General features: G+C 35.7%; 1 protein-coding gene across 1 annotated transcript in view; it reads right to left on the bottom strand.

The window, feature by feature from the left end:
* Positions 1–334: 334 nt before the first annotated feature.
* Positions 335–21,132, bottom strand: part of esn (espinas) — a 77,196-nt gene continuing 56,398 nt past the window's right edge. Inside the window, exons 3-6 of the mRNA XM_014233089.3 lie at positions 20,560–20,673; positions 19,894–20,022; positions 5,057–5,260; positions 335–4,267 (exon numbers count right to left, since the gene is read on the bottom strand). Of these exons, the coding sequence (XP_014088564.2) occupies positions 2,774–4,267; positions 5,057–5,260; positions 19,894–20,022; positions 20,560–20,673 (1,941 nt within the window). The 3' untranslated portion in view covers positions 335–2,773. The remainder of the gene's footprint in view (positions 4,268–5,056; positions 5,261–19,893; positions 20,023–20,559; positions 20,674–21,132) is intronic.

The raw sequence follows: 21,132 nt of genomic DNA, 5'->3' as shown, positions 1-21,132 counted from the left end.
TTATTGTTCTATTTTGGAAGTATATTTTGTGCGTTGTATTGTTGCCTTTTCACTTTCTGTGCTTCAATGTTAACAGCTCCGTTATTTTCAATCAATTTTATTTGTTTTTGTGAAACCTTACATGAGCCATTCTCTGTCGCAGAAATCAACATTTGAACACTTGGAGTGATGGAATGCTTTTTTGTTTACCATAGACCTACTTTTGTAGTGTTTCTGTGGAAGAATTTCGCCATTCGTTGTTGCTACTCGTTATTGTTGTGCTTTCAAAAGATTTTTAGAGCTTTATATTCATAATTTACATGTAAATATTTTATTTTGCCGTATCCATTTAAAATTCACATTAAAAATTTCATATTTCAAATGATGAAATTTCGATAACAAAATGTCAATTTATTCTTTGTTTTGGTGGCTAAAATTACTCTATTCTAGAGTACATATGTACGAGTATGTGTTTCGATAGAGTTGAACTATTCGAAAATAATCGTTGAAAACAACATCAATTAAGTTTCTAGTGACAAGAGGATAAAACGAGCATTGATACGATATGATAAAGTAACCCCGTATGGCAAGACTGTTTCCAAACGAGGACTCTCTTTGTCGCTCTTTATCGGCATATTCTCTTTTGATGTTGCTCATTGCGTTCACATGTCGACAATTTTCTGCATTTTCTTTTATATTGCATTTTCATATTCATAACGCTTCATGTACGCGTTGCACAAAAATATTTTTGCTTAGCTAATTTGTTTTTATTCATCATTTTTTAAAACATTTCTATTATATAATGGATATTTGCATACATATTTGCAGATTACATACAAACATTAGATATAATAGCATATACATATATATCCATTTACAACCGAGCGCTACTGCTAACCATGAAAATAATTTCAGAATGAAAAGGAATGCCGAAATGCGTCACAGCGAACTGTTACGAACAAAATAACAAAGCATCTTTTCTCGTCGTTCCCTCGCCCACAAAAACCGGCTTGGGCGACAAAAACTGTGCCCGTGTGAACATGCTCTAAGAGACTACTTGTGAGAAGTTTTTACGCCGAGAATACATCGGGAGGTTTACCACTGCCAATCGAGGGGCGACTAGTACTAAAACAAACTCGTTGATATGTGGTGGAACTGCGAACGTGTGGTTGTGTGCTCATGTTTTTCCTTTTATATAAGTACCAACATATCGGCACTTGACTATAATAGAGCAATTTGTAGTAAATGCTACATAGTCTAATCGACTCATCATTTCCCAGTTTGCATAAACTAAGCATCTTCTAAATCCGTCTGTCTGCCCGTTTATCCGTTCGTCTGTATATATATATTTCAGATTTTGCAGCCGTCCTTTTCTCACCAAGAAGCTGTTCATTTGTTATAGTGGCCGATATCGGACCACTATAGCGTATAGCTGTCATAAGAACTGAACGATCGAATTCAAGTGCTTGTATTGAAAACTTTTTCGTTTGACGAGATATGTTAATCAAACGTGGTATGGGTTATTATCTAAGGCAACGGAAGAATCTTAAAAGAAATTGTTCAGACCGAGTCACTATAGCATATAGCTGCCATACAAACTGGCCTAGAGTTCTTGAAGGGTGTTATAGCAGACAACCGAAGTCAACTTTTTTTGCTTATTTGAACACTAGACATCAACAAAATTTGGTTGCCTTTTATTTGATATTAGAAAACAAATTTTCTTGATTTCTCATCTTTTATAGAACACACGATTACTTGACTTTACTAAAGTAAAATATATTCATATTTTAAGATACAACGAACAAATGGTCTTAATATGAAAAGCGCATAAATCAAAAATGTCTACAACTTGTTTAATTTCAAACAGCAAGCAATATTCCATTTGTAATCGTTCCAATTTCGGCATTTTACCACCTTGTTGAGTTTTATTTAATAAAACATTTAAATGCAATTTTTAGTACATATATATATTTATATATTTACATAGTTATATACATTTTGTGCAAGTTTGTAATAGTTGTAACTGGTAATTAATAAAATACATACACTTAATTGCTACTTGCTTATACTTAAAACTGTGTAAATCGATATTCATATGTGTATCTTTTGTACAAAGTTTCGTTAAATATGTGTCTTATTTTGTTCACTTTCGTTTTTGATATTTTTTAATTTCATATAATTTAAAGGTTTTTAGTTTACAGCTACAACTACGATATGGAAGTTCTTCAGTGCTTCTTATATACAGAACAAATGCTCTTTCGATATAATTTTGTACAACCTCTATGATTGTGATGCCATTGATGGTCAGGATTACAATATTTGTCGAAAAAAAAATAGAAAAAATGTTTTCAAATTTTGCGCGCCTATTGACTGACAGTTTGGATGAAAACAGTGCGGCGAGTTGGTAAACAACAACAGATGCATAATTAAAGTGAGCTTCCGGTCTTCTAAATAATATATATTGTTGCCAGATCTCTTTAGAATATCTCTTAGTACAACCTCTTAATTTTGACATGCTTAAAACACTCCTTCTTCGAACAATATACATATATATATATATCTAATTTTTCTTACATGTTCTCTCAATAACTATTTTTTCTTATCCTCCCCTTCACACACACTGCAATTCTACGTGCGCTTTCTTACCCTTTCCACCGGTGGTTAGCATACGCCAAACGCGCCTCAAACAACCTGGTGGCTTCTCATCCACTACCAAACGCTGCTCCTCCAAGATCGTATCCAATATATAGTAGCTACCAAGGCTAAGCGGTGGCGGCGGCAATATCGGAGGCTGTCATGAAATAATACAGTTCTTCGTATCCCCGCCACTCGTAGCGCCGCTTGTCGATGCGGTCATCGAAGCTGCTGTGCCGCCAATCAATGAGCCGCCGCTACCCAAATGTTGCTCGCTTGCCGCTTGTTTTCGTTTTCGTTCGTAAGCGATCGCATCGTTCGGCACGTAGGATACACGCACGCCACCGTAGTGTCTACGCGCTGGTATACGATATAAGTAGTCGTCCATATCGCTGGAGGAGCTGGATGAACATGTGGAACAGGCGCTGGCCGCGTCGCAATTATCGAGATTATTGTGCATGCCGTTCGCATTTGTTTGTGCATTGTGCAGTCTTAAATTGGCTTGGTTAATTTGCATTTCCGAAGAGCTGCGCGATTGGTTGCGTTTCTTGCGTCGACGCCGCGCATTTGTGCTGTCCGTGTAGCTCTTCGAACGCGACATGGTGTCGTGTACACTATGAAAACGTACCTCCTTCAAGTGCGGACGTACATTTTCATCAGCGTCGCTATGGTCCCGGTCATCATCTTCGTCGTCATCATCAATATCGGATTTGTTGCGTGACCGCTTCGTATTCAACAATATTTCGTAGTTGTCATGTGGCAATTCACAGTTTTCGTCGTCATTTTCAAGCTCCAGTTCATTGGTGATTTCTTGCGTACTTTGCGTGAGCTCAGAAGCGCTCGGTGAATTTATATTGATTTTGTCAATGCTCTGATAACTGTGTGAGTCCTCACCCTTCGACATCAGCATGTCGGGCAGCGAGGATGTAAGATTGCTGGGATCGCCAAATATCGATTTGTCGCCTGCACAGATGTTATCCAAACTTATGCCTAGCTCGGTGAGGTCTATAGGCGGCGGGTGTGCAGGGCGTGGCACACCAGGCAGCGGCGGCATAATGGCATCACAACCCGCAGCCAGCTTACCCACAATCATCAAACGATCAATGCCCACCTCCATTCTTTGACGCGCCTGCCGTTCCAACAAATCTCCCGCGCTGCCAGCACTCTTTCCGTTACTACCACCCGCGCCACCACCACCGCTGACCTTATGTCGCGCACCCGGTCGCGGTGAACGCGCTATTTGACTTGTTGTGCTAGCGCGATGTGTCGGACGCAGTTGTGGTCCCGAACTGGTGTCAGATGGTGTGGGCGGCTCACCTTTGCTGCAAGCAATCGAACAGTAAATTGTGCCACGGCGCGGCAGAAATGGTCGACCCAAGAGTGAACAGCGACAAGTGCAGCACGAGAAGCACTGATCCGTGGCATGCCAATGCTGGCCGTCATGACTCATCTGCCCCTGATCGACGCCGATCACTTCACCACAATAGTCACAATATTCGGCGAACATGGTGTCAAAACAGTTGAGGCAATAGGGCTTGCCGTCGCGCATGATATAACGCTGACCGCCCAGCTGATGTTCGCACTCGAAGCAGGCGAAATGTTTCATATGCCAAGTGCGACCTTCCGCTTCTGTGCATTCATCCGAAAAGATTATCTGGAATGTGGGAAAAAATGGGGGGAAAATATACGTTGATGAAAAAGTAGAAAAACTGTTTGTTTTGTAAATTAATTTCATATGTAGTTCAATGGTTTTAATTAGAATGTTATTGTACTTTTGATAGCGTTGTGTAAATATTTTTTATTTTTGGAATTTTGGTTGCTTTTCTTTTTCCATTTATGATGAGCTACTTGATGTGCTAATAAAAATGTCTCTAATCCTATACATCATAGATAATGAAATGTTCTTTCCATATCTGTCTTTCTCTTACCCTAGCGGCAGTTCTTTACTTTCCTTGAAAGTATGAAAAAACTAAGCATATTTTCATTTTAAAGATTTGAAAGTTCTTTCTCGTATATAGCGTTTCAATGTACTAAATACATTGTTCGTTCCAGACTTTCCAATTTTTGGAAGAGCAACTAAAAAGTCTGACAACTTAAGGTATTGGCTTTCCTATTTACAAAAGGACTAGAATGAGAAAAATATGTTTCGTGTCCCCTAACTATAATATCTAAAGAGACAGCCACAAATGTTAAACAGGTTCATGTCAATATTGATAGCTACTAATGATCCGAATGCGAGAAAATCAGACTTACTCTAATAAGCTTAAATTGTAAACCAGAAGAAAATACAACTTAACTAATTCAAATCCAACAAATCCACATACAATATGCATGAGAGGTTCAGACTCAAGGGCAAAGGAAAGCAAGTTGCGCAGACAAAAATAAATAAAGCGCTACTTTTTATACAAATCTACAGTCTACAGACATATAATTGTGTACATACCTCATCACAGGCGGAGCAGCGTGGCTTTTGCGTTTCGGCGTGATGTCTGCCACAATAAAGATTGCCATCACGATGAAAATAAATCAAATCCACAAGTAATTCTTTGCAAACACAGCAAACAAAGCAACCAGGATGCCAGCAAATCTGCGAGCCGACACGTTGGGCAAAGACCACAATGTCACCGGCGGATAACGGCTCATCGCACTGCAAAGGAAATGAGAATAAAAACAAATTAAAGGTTATAAATTTGTTTATGTATAAAAGTACAAAGTATATAATATATACATAGATCTGTATGTATATATCTACATACATATTTACTTATACGAGTATATTATACTTTTGTAAACAAATTACAATATTCTAGGATGGCAGGCAAATAAAACTGGCAACTGCTATTAATAGTAAGAAGTGAGGGATACAAACACCCATACACACACACATACTTATGCTAGTGAGCGTAGAACCCTCCTAATGGAAAAGTGATATAAAAGTAGTTAAAAGGAATTTTATTTGTTGTTGCGAGGCCTCGTTGCAGACACGCTTGACGTAGGTGTGGAAAACATTAACTGATGGAAATCTTAAATATTTTTATATTTAAATAACAATAAATGTTAAATAGCCATCGCATAAAACGTTTATGGTATGCCTAGCGGTAGGCAATAAAATGCCAAAACAAGAAGTTATAAACAAAATGCCCAAAGAGGTTGTAAAGCAAAACAGACAAAACAACAAAATAACAAAAAAAAAATATCTACAAAAAACCAACAACAAACAAAAGCAAATAATTGCAGTTTTATTTGAAAACACAATTTTTCAAAACAACAACAACAAGTGGACGGTCGCTCTTCGGGTGCGCCATTGAACTACATAGTTGAATGGCGAAATTGTGGGTTCCGCTGAGGGATGGAAATGATGTAAATTGCTTAGGGGCAATAAGCGAAAGTGTTCCTCTGGGAATTTTTACGACCACACCACAAGGAAGCAGAAGGAACAGTAGCGAAGAGTTTTCATAACACATACATTTGTACAAACTCAAATGAAATGTAGAAAATGCAATGAAATAAACGCAATTTGGCTCTGGTTATGTTGGAATACACTTTCGAAAGTTAATTCTGGAGATTTCATTCTGGAGATTTCTGTGCTTTAGAAATGAATCAAATGTAATCAAATTTCGATGTAACAAGTTTTGGAGAGTTGGCTAAGATAATTACAGAATTATTGTTATATTTACTAAAACAACAGATTATTTCATAAATTTATGCATATATCTTAAAATCACACGCTTCTTTAAAATCTTAATAACATATACTCGTAAAGGAAACTATCGACAATTTTGCGCTTTTCGCAAAACTTTGTTATATTAGGCTTGCACGAATATTAGCTGTCATTGGTTCGCCAAAATTTAAAGAGTAACGAATCGAACACATGGCAACAACATTGGTTTTAATCGTTCAGTTTGTATGACAGTTATATGCTTGATCCGATCTAAAAAATGTGTTCGAAGATTGTACCGTTGCTTTGCACAACCATCCATGTCAAATTATGTGAAGATTTCTTGACAAATTAAAACGTTTTCCAAGAACTTGATTTTGATTGTACAGTTTGTATGGCAGCTATATGTTACGATGGAACGATATCAGATCCAAAAACTGAGCAAATTTTAAGATCGATATCTCAAAATTTGAGAAACTAGTTCGCGTATCTACAGACAGGCAGACGACCAAGTCTAAATTAATTCAGCTCGTCACACTGACCATTTCTACATGTATTTTATAGGATTCACTTAAGCGTTACAAACTTCGTAGTAGGGTATAGTTATATTAAAGATATATTTTAATAAAGATTCCAACTTTTATTTACTAAAATCATTTCAGCAATTTACGTTCGATTTTTTTTTCGTAAGGGCAGCATCCAAAGTCAGCGAGCATAGAAATGGCGGATTGCTTCGCTAATTTTCTGGGTCTAAATTGACGTAGAAAGTATGAGTTCTAAGCTTTTCATACAGAGACAAATTTTATTATCTTAACATGCAAAATAAAAATGCAGGAAGCTAATAATTTTCGGTCTTCCATTACACTTGTCTTTACGGTGCAACATTTGTGGATCATGATACTTAATAAGCAATAAACAGTTCAAGACAGCGATCAGCGGCTAGGACGGAAACCCTCAGAGAGATTTTGGGTTGCACTGAATTCTTCAGAAATTTGGAATGCCTTTATTCCGTCTAGCGACATGGCGGGTGTTTTAGCGCGATTTAATAACCTTTATTATGCTTATTGTATAACCACCCCCAAATGAGTCAGTAGGACCATGTGGTAGGCATGGCAACAGAGGAGCTCTCAGTGAGCCAACGGTATTTTTGTAAATTAACTAATGAACTCTATATACCATAAATTTTAAAAGATCTGGTTATTCATATATACATATATATACTTATTATAATCGCACTGAGAACAGAGAAAGCTTTTATAATTGTATACCAATATATTCTATGAGTTAGGTATTCCTGAAATTAGCATCAGTTGGTGAAAAGTTTACAAATATGGAACGATTCCATGATATTTTATAGAAAACATAGTTTAATTAGTTAGGTAATTTCTAACTACCATCTACGAGCTAAAGCGCACGCTTTCAACCTGTTGGTAAGGTGAAATACCTGGTACTTGTCCTTGATTGAAAGTTTTCATGACAAATATTGAGGAGATGGTCAAGAAGGTATTATTTGCCTCATACTGTTGTAGTAAAGCTACAGAGACGAGGTGGGGACTCTCACCAAACCATGCCGTAGTCAAGCCAATAATGCTCTATGATGTATTCGTATGGTGGAGGGAGCTTCCTTACCGCTCTCACATCGTAGAATACCTACTGAACTGCTAGCTCTTAGCAAAGTTCATCTTGCCGCAAGCGTAGGAGTTCTTACGGGACATAATTCAAGAGGCATTTATAAAAAGCTAAAAATTTATTTAAAGCTAAAAACTCAGTCGGAAGCAAGTTGCTAAAGTTGTATGGAAGAAGATGAGATGGAAACATCTGTTATACAAGTAATATGATGATATATTATATAATATATTTGTAAATTACACAACTCAAAGCAGCTTTAATATCTAAAGCTTATATTAAGTTTAACCCTTGTGGTGTACATACTAGGTCACGTAGGCTGCACAAGATTTCACAATACTACGAAGTTTCTGTATAGACTTATATGAGGAAATACTAATGGATTTAGTAATGAACCGATATACCGAGTATCGATATGAGTAACAAATAATTATACCGGAAAAGAAGCAACAAAATCAACATTAAAATAAACATTTTTAAATAGCAGAAAGCAATTTTAAATTTCAGAAAATGTAAAATCTAAATTCGAAATATTTTTGCTTTGCAACATTTTCCCGAAAAGTAATAAAGATGTTGTATTACATTCATAGCGGTTAAATTTTATAGTTTAACGGCAGAAATTGAGCATACAAACGCAAACTCAAAGCGAAATCCACAACATTTAATTGCTCAAAGCATTTAAAATTAAACACAGAAAGTAATTAAATCGAGAGCCTTTTCGTCCTAACGCCTGCAAGCGGCAATAAAATCAACGCGACAGCTGTGCAGCTCTATCCAAAGTTAACCCGTGCTGCTTATATTTACATACACACATGCTAATGCGTTTACACAACCGCAAATCACAACAAACTTTTATGGAAGCGATTTCGCGACACTATCACTTGCGGCGACACTATATAAATTAAATGCCTGACTTTTATGAGAAATTTAAATTAGATATACATTCTTGCGTGTGCCCGAAGCCGCTTTTTAGGTGCTACCTTAATTTTATACGATGCTTGCCGCTTTCCCTCAAGCGCATAGCTAATTGTCGCCTCTTCTTAGTTCGTGTAGCTTTTGCTACACTCACCGCTGTTGTACATGTAGAGTTGTTGCATGCCACAAATTAATCCAAGCACTCAACACTGCAATTTCCTGCCAAGTTTGCCTTTCAAATTGCTTCATTAGCTACTTTGTGGCTGCGGCTGCGGCAATGCAATCACCGAGAATACTACCGTTTTTAGTGCTGGCATCACTGTGGTACCGCAAAGCGTTGTAAGTTCAAGCGCAAATTACCTCTTCTTTGGCAATTGCATTGCATACTTGAAGGCGCATGGCCGCAAGCAGCCATTTTCTTGATGCCGCTTAACTTTCCAGGCTATTAAGCGCGCGTGTTTTTACAAAACAACCAACATTCACTTTTGCAAGCCATTAAACACGCCTCCATTGACCCTTCCAACAGCAGCGGCAAATAGTTGGGTGGCATGAAACAATTGCTATTCTCGCAGCGAAGGAATAGGTTTGCTGAGCTGCTGCTGCAGCTACAGATAAGCTCAGCTTCTTCCTGTGGGTAATTTTCCTTACTTTTTTTTCCATTTACTGTACTTTTTGAGGAAAGGATTCTGTGAGTGCTTCCTTTTTGTATGAGTGTAAGTTGCATGCGAGAGATTTGTCAAACTTAGCGACAAAAATAGCATTAAAAATAGCAGTAAAAATAGTTTCTTTTGTGGTTTTCGCTTTCGAAGTTCTAATGACGTAGTTTCACCTTAATCATTGGAATGCTCAAAGGTAATACTTTTTGTACATTTATCTTTACTTGCGAGAGCCTTAAATGTATATACATATACGAGCCATTCTTCCAAAATGTATACATTGTTGCATTTGTCTTCTCTCATTTATGTTTGTATTTTTGGGTTTCCTGACAAAACTAAATAAAATATTTGCTTGAACAACTTTTAATTATGCAGTGTTTGCTAAATCCCGAAAATAAAGCCTTCCAAAACACACATTGCTTAATTAACAGATGAAGTTACTAGGGTTGGCCCAGTTGCCATCATTTTGCATCGAAAATATCAATGTACATGTATGTCAAAATTTTGCATACACCCATGTACGTTTTTAATAAAGCCTGGGAGGTAAAAAAACCAATTCATTTGTTCTTACTCCTAGAATAAATAACCAAATTAAAAGTATTTTTTGAGATACCTCGACTAACGTAATGCCTGAAATGTAACTTGATTTGTTGTGCAAGACATAGTAATTGAAAACAACCGAACATAATATTAATCTAATCTAAGCATCTTATTACTTTTAGCAATATTAATTGATTAAACAATTACTTAGGAATTTTTGAACTGGAAATAAAGCACTGTTGTGAACTCTCATGTTTAATATGTATCGACAATATCGTAAATTGGTTATGAGCACCTATAATATGTCTGTATATAATACCTCAGATATATGTTTGACTGAGCTTTTCATCATAAAAGCAATCGGTAAATGGGTTACTATATCCGTTTTCAGCTTGTATCGATGATCTTTTTTATATTAAAAAAGTTTCCACCAGCATCTTAAAGAATACGTAACTTTTAAATTGCTAAAACTACTCACTATTTTACTTAGAGGCAATGCTTTATTATCAATTAATGGTTATTGTAAGATGTTACTAGGCTCTGAAATATTATATGTATGGTTATCAAAGTAGCGCCCTCAATTTTCTAAATACTTGTGTATGCCTGTAAATAATAATTTCCTATACATGTCCGCTACCTTGCACATATTTCTTTGCACATGTACTATGCATGTATGCATATTTGGCGTGTACAAGTGTAATCGTCCGAGCTAACCGGAAACCGGAAGTTTTTTTTTGGCTTTCTGGCTATTGTACTGTTACTTCAAAAGCAAGTGCTTTCTCCCATTTCAACCGTACGAATACTTATAACTGTTTATATAGTAGCTCGGGAGTACGATACTAAGTATATAATTTCACGCAAGTAACGATTATTTGTGGCTACCACTTTTGCAGTGAAAAAATTACTCTCATTATATATGTCTTTAATATGCCGACTCAGCTTACTAGCTTCTATTTGGTGGGCTTCGAAAATTTTAAGCTGCATTAGCGTGCGTGAGTAATCTTATCAGCTTTTGGAACGATTTACATATACCATACACGGTGTCTGCATCACTAAATTAAAAGATGTATCTTTCGTTTGCTCTTCTGAAAAGACCTCCAAATGGTAGTTGGTAAGGCAAGCAAAATTCAAAATAACTACGAAAGTAGAATACACCTCATCGAATGATAATAGTACAGTTTTAGGTATTATACTATGATTGAATAATTGTCAGTAAAAGTGAATACTAAAATGTTTGAATAATTTATCACAATATAGGCATTTCTGTAAATTAAGAACCAACATACAGGGGACCACAAAATAAACGCAAACCCTCTTACTTCGTAGACTAAAACTGCAGAATTGATATCTGTAAGCTATAGGAAAAGTTTAGTCAGGGCTAAAAATGTGAAATCGTAGCTGCTAAATCAATAATATCCCAGCAAAAAGTTCGACGAGTAAACGTTAAAGAGAATACACCTAGATTTGGATCTCTACAGAATACAATTGGGAATGTATTAGTTTCCATTATATGGCACATATCTTTGCATATAATTGGAGATATATTATGTAAGTCAGTGTTTACATTTCAATTTAATGCTACTATACATAAGAAATTGCTCTTTTGTACGATTTCCTACGAATTTCGTAGGCTTTTAGGTACAATTAGTCTCTACATAGAATAGGCTCAAGCAAAAGGGAACAGTTCATTCGATATAAAAAGAAAGGAAAATTTTTTTAATACATGAAATGAAAATGTCTTTCTCTCTTTAAGCTATGGACTACTGACGGGTGAATGTGATGACTTAACGCAAATTTGGTGGCTTACGAGACCAAATTTGTTATGCTATATCTCAAAGCACTATATCTCGGTACAAACATAAAGCTAATTTAACCTCTGTAAATAAACTCCAATAAATGGTTTAGTATCAATTCCATAACTTTTCCTTAGAAATGCAGAGTATACAAAATGAGACCACGAACACTAAAGGTGAAAACCTTTTAAACAATCAGAATTTGAACAAATAAGTCAAAGTTCGAACTATGAGTTTCGTTAATGTGCTACAGGTCACGTGAAATAAATTATAACTTTTACACAGGTATCATGAGCGTACTTTAGATGTCCTAATATGAAAGTAGGCCCACGAAGAGATGCTGCACAACAAGTGTTCGAACTATTATACGAACGATGACGAATAGTTTCGGATCCAGAAATGCACCCAAAATGTTTTCCTGTGACGTTTTGGGACAGTCGCCTGAGTATTGCAGCAAACCAATTTTTTCTATTTTTAACAGATTGAGTAAAAAATTAAAAAGCAATTACTTCGTGGTTAGCCTCCAAATCGACATATTTGAATTCGACTTTCAAAAATGTTCCCATTGCAAACATCGTTATTAATCATACAATAGTATCTAACCTACTAAAAAAAGTAAAATATATGAGCACCATACATTCTTCAATTTACTTTATACTGATTTTCCGTCAAGCAGATATGACAGATGCTATATGATTTCAAAGACGGATCTTCGAAAATAAAATAAAAATTAAATTTTTAAAAAACATTTTTTCAATATCTTTGGGTCGGCGAACAAGGAAGACTGAGTTATCTTCACAAAATATTAAATATTTTATTTATTTCTTAGAAAAACAAAATTGTCTTAATAACTTTATTCACTAAAATAGTATTCGCCATAGAATCGCCATGAGAGAAGTGTCTGAAATTTGGTTTGCAATTTTTCTTGAAGTTAATTACTTTAATTATTTTCAACTCTATTTAAAAAGCGTATATTCTCCTGCGGCCCTAATTTAGTACAGAAATATTGCGGTTTGCATAAAGTTGAAATATTTTGCACAAACTTTAAGCATCATTTATCACCACTCGCACTCTGACAACTCGCTCTACTCCGCACACGCACTCACTCAAGCATACCCCTTTCACTCAACTTCGCACTTTACTGTGTTTGCACTAAGTATTCTCCACACAAATATGTTCAGTTACTTAATCTCCGGCATTTAGTCATTTACTTTTATCAATCCAATTAATCTGACTCGCCTTATTTTGCCGCCCATTTCATTGTCGCTGTCAGCAATCTGCATTTAATTTTCTTCAACTCCCAGCTGGTCAGCTATACATATATACATACTATTTATATATATATTTATATATATTTATATCTGTTTGTAAGTGTGTGTGTGTGCACGTACACGAGTAAAGTCACGTTGGGTCACGACACTCTTTACAAGCATGACAATAGCCGTATAAATAGCACAACCTACGCTTAGCCGCCTAAAAGTATGCTGCATAGCTGTGAGCTACTGCTTCAATTAGAGTATTGACAAATTGTCGCCTTGGCCATTATGTATGTCTGCGTCTGCACCTAATGTCTGACACAAAGGCGGAGCCAAAAATAATTTCACTCGCACATATGAACATATACATTCAAACTTACATGATTGCATGCTTGTATGTGTGTGTGTAATTTACGTCTCGAATTTCTACTAACATTTCACTTTCTGTCGAGCGCATTTTGGCCTCAGTCAAACTTTGTGACTTTGTGAGTTATTATTATGCGCTCCCTGCCATCGCTGGTACATATGTATGTGTGCCGAACACCGGAAGCTTTGGAATTATTAATGGCGCTCGTTATCGTGCCCTTTTCGGTACATAAACTTTTTGGCATTACCTCAAATCGTGTTGGCAACAAACTAAGCATTTTGTTTTTAATTTTTCTGCCATTTACATTTTCTTCGCAGCCCCATCCACCATAGTTATCCCTTCAACTTAAACACAGTTAGTTACATCGGCGCTTGTTAGCGAGTATTTTCGTATGCCATTTAGCGTTGCCTGTCTGCACACTCAGCCATTGTCAGCCGTGGCATTAATGCTTTCAGTCGTCACTTCCGTCTCACTGCTTCGCTATTCTTCTTTGCTTTTAATTTACCTTTTTTCTCGCTTACACACTTGAGCGCACTTTCGCACTGGCTCAAATCCAGCGCCATTTCTTTTACGCATCATTCGCTTGCCCAGTCTTCGACCACTTTTCGCCTGTCATATTCCTGTCACATCCTTTTCCAGTCGCTACATTATTATCATCTTCATTGTTGGCTCGCCTGCTAAGTGGTATGAGAGTGGAGGTGCCGACGTTAGTGCTAAGTGTGAGGTAGGACATTGTCAACGGGCTGTGTTCTCTGCAGATTTTCTTTTCATCACACTTCGTTGCGCTTCGTCGCATTTATTGTGCGTGTGCTTCATTGATTATTTTCATAAATTTACTTTATGAATTTTATGTTTATGGAATGGTGCTCCGAAATATTTTCCATCTTATTTTTCCGTTTCAAGCGTCGCTGATTTATTTTTTTAAATGCGTTTGAGGATAGAGAGGGATGTGAGAATGGTATTCTAAAATGTGAGGCTTTATTATTTTGAGTGAACAGCGTGTGAGCAATGTTCCATAAAACAAACAAATTCTCAAATGCTAAGAGCTCGTAGGGCTTGCCCTTGGAACTTTTAATGTAATTGCAGTTAGTTTTTATCGGATATATTATATCATATTTTAAGTAATCAAAAGCTGTTTAGATCAAAGTATTTACGTATTTTTAGTATTAAGTGATAAAAGTGACCAAAGTTTTATTTGTCAATATATTTGAAATTTCAAAGACCAACAAAAAACAAAAAAAACTATAATTGACTTCAGAAATAAAAAAAGTTTCCACACAAGTACTTTGTATAGAAGCTATATGCTATAGTGATTCGATCTAAACATTTTTTTTGGAGATTGTACCGTTACTTTAGGCAATTATCCTTGTCAAGTTTCGTCAAGATATCTCGTCAAATAAAAAAGTTTTTTATACAAAATCCTGATTTTGATCGATTAGTTTATATAATACCTATATTAGCTATACGCTATAGTGATCAGATAGCCGATAATTCTTCTCGGTAAGAAAAGAGCAGCCAAACTGCTGTAGTTAATTGGATACATGATCTACATACTTTATGGGTTCAGTACATAACTAGGACGCATCGATATTTTATCTGTCTCCAAGCAATAAGCACCTGCTGGGTTTATTACGGAGTCCAAGAATTTTATTTGGGAGTTCAAATATAGTTTTCGCGTCTTATTAGAAGTCAGAAGCAAATAGCCAATCATTTTATATGAATCAAATAAAAATGGAGTAATGTTGGACTAACCTCACAGAACTTTCAGAAGATTCGGTTAATATGAGTATAAGACGCAATGCACCAAAAGAAAAATACTAGTGTGATTAAAAAGTTAGGTGAGTAGTGCACCACATTACAATAATCACGTAGTGCGGTGTATTATGAATTTCTTCCGCCGGGCCAAATTGTCTATAAAGAATATTATTAGAGCCTTTTGTGTCGTTTGCATTCAACTATTCGTCTGAATAGCCGAAATTATATGTAAATAACTATTGGTTCCTTCAACACGATAATGCACCATGAAATACATTGTTTCTAGGCAACTTTTATTCAAAAAAAAATCTACTCATTTCATTCCGCAACCACTGTATTCGTCTCATTTGGCTCCGAGCAACTTCTAACTCTGCAACAAATTCAAAAGGCCAATGCGGGGACGCCATTTTAACACGGTTGTGGTAAAAACCGAATAGAAGAAGGTCTTGAAGGCTATACTAAAAAAATATTATTCCGACTGTTTCGAGGATTGGAAACAGCGTTGGACAAGTGTGTTTTACTGGAAAGGGATGAAATTGATTTGGCAAAATAAATAAAGAATTAACATTCTATACACAAATACACTTAAGTTTTTGAACACAATAGTATATATTTTCCTTCAAATATTTGATTTATGAAATTTTCTTCGAATGAATAAATACATAACTCAAGTAGAGAATCCTTTTCTCTCTTTCTTCCCCTTTAAATTAAGAAGTAGAAAGCTAACGATTTAATGTACCTATTAAGCAGATGCTTACGCTGAGCCAGTAGCTCGGTTAACTTCTTTTGGATTATGGAGAGGAGGAGTGTTCAGATCAGAAAAATTTATATCTCAAATAACATTATGAGTGTCTATTAAGTAACATAACTACCTATAAAAAATCTGTCGTTATATTTATAGGAAAACAATTTTTGGTTGGAAGAATTTTATGGAAACAATTAAACGAGAGATATAGCTTCATCAAATAATAAGCAGCAGTTTTCATTTATGTGCTTACTAAAATTTCGCGGAAGAAAATATTTACAGCCTCTATTACTCTATTCTTCTTTTCGCAGAGACTTTATTTTTACACTTGAAAGCACTGAAGAAACTGACGATGTGTTAAGACAACTAAAGTTAGCCAACTACACTATCTAAAGCTTGACAAATTATAAAAAGCTAACTCATAACTTTGTTGCATAACTAGAAATGAAAGCAGTCATAAAGTCAATCAATGTGCCTAATTTTCCCAGTGTGGACAATTTAAGTAATATGTACATTAAAAATAAACTAAAAAGTAACCACACTCGTCATCTGCATTTCACTTCAGATGTTTATAGTTTCATCACCCGGCAGTTGCAGATTTTACCAGCAAATTGCAAGCAATATACTTTATAACGATCATAAATGGCTGCAACGGATGTGGGTTACCATAGCCATGTGAATTTGTCGAATGCACGAGACAAAAGTTTCGTTTATACGTGCAGAAGTGCATAGAAATATGCAAACTCTTTTATATACCAAAACAAATAACAGCAACGATATTTTTTGCTTCAAAAAATTCAAACTGTGAAAAGTTTATAAGAGGCACACTTATGCCGCACCCACTCCACATATATACGCGCGCTTTGGCAGCACCATAGTGCGCTTTTATTTAAATGGCGTGCTTTAGAGAGCGCGGGGTGGCCAACAAATAATCGGCAACTCAAAGTTGGTCCATGCGGCACTTGAGCGTGCGCACGCTCCAACGTCTTGTCTCGGCGTGTCCAAGTGTCGAAGTGGCTGTCTGCCAGACTCGTCTCTGTATGTTTCATCTACAGCTCGGCCCTCGCAGCTGCCTGCAGCCAATAATGATGCAAATTTTCGCAAGAAATCGCATAAAGTGCAAACAAAAGATTGAAATAAAATCAGGAAATAACGAAAAACAAAAAATTAAAAAAAAAAGTTGGAAAACTTAGTATCTGCCACTTGACACTACTTCGTTAGTTGCGCCTTCACTTAGCGACTGGCGACTGGCGGCTGGTGTCTCAGTCTTTACTGCCCCTTTCACTTTTTCTGCCTAGTCGGCTGTGTTGCATACTAACTGCAAAGCAACTCTATGGTAACTGCATACTCAAAACTGTTTGGCAAACTTTTGTTGCTCGTTTTTGTTGTCGTAAAATAATAACAAATTTTATTTTAATTTCACTCTTGTTTTTCGCTTGAAAGTGCTTTTAACGCTTTATTTACTGTCTCGCTTATTGTTTCTTAACTTGTTGTCTTTTTGTTTTTTTGGTTTTTTATATGAGCTCTTTTTATATAATTTTCTGTCGCATTTAGTGAAATTCTCTGTTTACTTTTGGCAACTACAGTCGCACACAAAAGTAGCTTGCTTGTCTACAACTTTAGTTTATTTCCGCTGCATCTTTATTGGCGCTTATCTTGCCATTTTTATGTCCGACATTTTTGCATTACTTCAATATAGTACTTACTGTCTTACTATCATTACTTGTCAGTTTCATAAACACTATTATCATTACAATTTACCTCTGTGTGCGTGTGTTTGAATTTTTCAGTTAAAACTATTTGTTTTCATCGTTAATTTGTAAATATGTTTATGAAAACGCCATTTCAAGTTTTAAACCGGGCTGGCAAAGGGTGTAAAGATAGTTGAGAAGTTTTTCTTTATCTCTTGACTTGAATTTGGAAAAGTTTTTATGAATGCACTTTGAAAGCTAAAGAGAGAATTGCTTTGTTGAGTTAGTGTACGAAAAACTGCAACGAGATAAACAAGAGACAAATATAGAGTCTCCTTAAGTATTTTTTTTATACGAAAAGCTTCTTGCAAATGACAAATTGATAGTCTCGAGAAGGTTGAATAAAATGAGATTGAGAGAATGGCAAGTTTTTTCAGTTAAACTTAAATTATTTGATTTGAGAGGAATTCTGCATATAGCCGTAATCTACTTTTTGTGATTAAATCTCCGAACTGGTAATTTCAGTCTGAACCCTGTTATTATATTATATAGATCTATGATAATAATACCAAAGTTTAATTTATAAAATTACTGAAAGAATCTTATTATTATTGTATTTTATATGTTATTATGAGTCGAGTCCCAGTATCGAGTTACCTAAAGCTTGGCTCACCTTGGAAAAACTAAACACATCTCGGATATCAAAAAACCGATATATAAAAATAAGTTTAAGATGAAGTTTTGTATTTATAACTTCCAGCCGTTTATGCTAAAGGCAAGGAATTAAGATCATCGAAGTCCAGAACTGCAGAGCTTCACTTTATAATTATTATTATGATTTTTGCAATGATAAGAACACACAGTCTTAGCTGACTGTAAGCTCACGTCAACTTGCTCAGTTCTGACAACTTACCACCGATGAATTTGACTAGACTGTAAAATCAATCACAAAATATCGCAGGAAGCAACTAATAGACTTTTCTGCTCAAAGACAGTCTCTATACAAAGGTATCAATTAGATTTTTCTAATTTATGATGTTAGAAGTTATAATGAGAATTTTCTGAACCTTTATCGACTACAAAACTTATCGGAGTGAGGTTTTTGAAGATAGAAATGTTTTCCGAATCAAATTCTACCATCAAGTTTAGTAAATTCTAAACTACACGGTACGGTACATAATCGACCCATTAACACGAAAAAAGCGTCTACGTAACCCGAGCGAACCCGTATTTTTACGATCAGCTTGTCAGCATTCCAAAAAATATAGTTTTGGGAAAGTTTTCTACCACTATATTTACCAGCAACAAACACATGTGTATTTGACATTATGTTAATCGTAGTTTTCAACTTTTTGCCTTGACTCTTTAGAAGGTAATTTGAACAGTTCTAGTAATTTTAATAAAAAATGTTGAATATCTTTATGTGAATAACTTTATCAAAAAAAAGTCCAAACCAAGATCCATAAAAGTAATCTTGGATTATTTTCAGAAGGATTCCGAACATTTATAGTCGAAAACCATAGTTGAGCGATATCTATGAAAGATAGTTCGATTATTTTATTATTCAGCTTCCCTTAGTATATAAGAAAGCCAATAAGAAATTAATTTTTCGATTTTTTTATACTCTGGAAAGGGTATATTAAGTTTGCCACGAAGTTTGTAACGGCCATAAAAAAACGTCGTAGACCAACGAAATATATATACCTATATATCTATATATACACAAGTATAATCAGAGTGACAAGTCTAGTTGATTTAGTCATATCCGTCTGTCTAAGTTTTTGAGATATCTCCCCAAGAAGGTGCTCATTTGTTGGTACCGTGGATATTGGACCAACATAGCATATAGATGTCTTACAACGTGATTGATCAAAATCAAGTCCTTGTGTAGAAAACCTTTTTATATTATGATACACGACAACAGTACGATCTCCGAGGAAATTGTTTGGAGCCGACATCTATAATATTTAGAAGTCATACAAACAGACCACACAATATCAAGATAAAGATCTTTTCATACCCTTTTCTACCTTCATTATGTAAAAAATACACCTGAGAAGAGAATTATAGATTCAGCGCAGTCAAATTTTATATTGTCTCCTGTTTTACTAGAATGAAGACTCGCTGGTATTTACAACAAGTATTTTCCTAAAAGCAATTAGCTCCCTGTACATATTACTTAAAACTTGAACAAATCCCTTTCATCGCTCATTAAATTCAACTAAACATATTTTAGACATATTATTTTACATGTAAACGTCTTAAAATAACTACTCACCCCCTTGCATGGTCGCTCGTCGGAGAGTAAACGTACAGCACCACGTCCCAAAGCTTCACGTTTCCGTTGTGCCGAAAATATGCGCAGCTCCTTGCGCTCCTCATCGCTCAGCGAGTGGCAGTAGCGCACCTATAAGAAAGAAAAAGGAAAAGCAATGAGAGCGAGGGACACACAAGTAAGTATGGGTATCAGAAAATTGTAGTAAATTTTAATTAAAAATACACTTGCACGTCCTCAACTGACGCGACAATGACGTTCAAGTTGAAGTTGAAGACAAAGTCGAAGGCGAATGCGAAGTCACAAGTCGCAGCCGAAGCAAGAAGTACAATGTCAAAGTTTTTTAATCTTGCAAGTACAAGTGAAAAGGAAAAACTTTTGAAAGGTTTCATTTTCACATTTGCACAATGCGTTTTAACTACTGCCGTGTTTTTTAAATAGTTTTTTTCTACACCTCTCTCCCTCGTTTTCTTCTTATTGTCTGCGATTTCTGATTGCCATTGTTGGAGGCCGCTGCAGCCATTTTCAGTTACTTTTTGGTGTTTTTTTTTACATTTACTTCGAAGCCAATTTGTTCCTTTTCTTCATTTCTGATGTTTTACGGTCGTCTGATTGTCTATTTTTCTGTTAGTGTGGGAGTTACTTTGGAGTACATGGTGTAGTACTTACCTCATTATCTTGCGGCGGCAATTGATGCAGTAACTGCTTGACGCGATACTTTTCGCCAGCACTGTTTACGTAGGGTACCTTATCGTCGGGAAGTTGTGAGAAGTAGAAACGAACCTAGAATAAGAAATAAAAATTATTTGGACTATTTTTTGAAAAAGTGCTCAGATTTACTAAAATAACACGAGTTTTCAAAACTCATATATTATTTATTTAGTGGTTAAAATCACGAAAATTGTAGGTATTTCAACGGTTTTATGTGCACCTATTCATTGCTAAAACTTTTTTTTATTAAAATCTCAAGAGTCTATCCAAGCTGATATATTTTATAGGTATCCCGAAACCGATCAGGAAACCCCAGACATGACTTCGTGGGACTTTTTCCTATTTCCAAAAATAAAGAGAACCTTAGAGGGTCGTAGTTTTACAATCATAGAAGACAGAAGACATTCAAAGGCATCACTGAAAGAGCTAAAGATTATCCCAAAAATCGAGTTTGAGAAGTATTTCGACGATTGGAAAAAGCGCTGGCATAACAGCGTAATACCGAATAAAACTATTTTTTAGATGACAACA

This window comes from Bactrocera oleae, chromosome 4, assembly GCF_042242935.1.
Source record: "Bactrocera oleae isolate idBacOlea1 chromosome 4, idBacOlea1, whole genome shotgun sequence".
Classification (NCBI taxonomy): Eukaryota; Metazoa; Arthropoda; class Insecta; order Diptera; family Tephritidae; genus Bactrocera; species Bactrocera oleae.
Note: the sequence above shows the minus strand (reverse complement) of the source record. Positions and strands in the feature narration are given on the sequence as shown.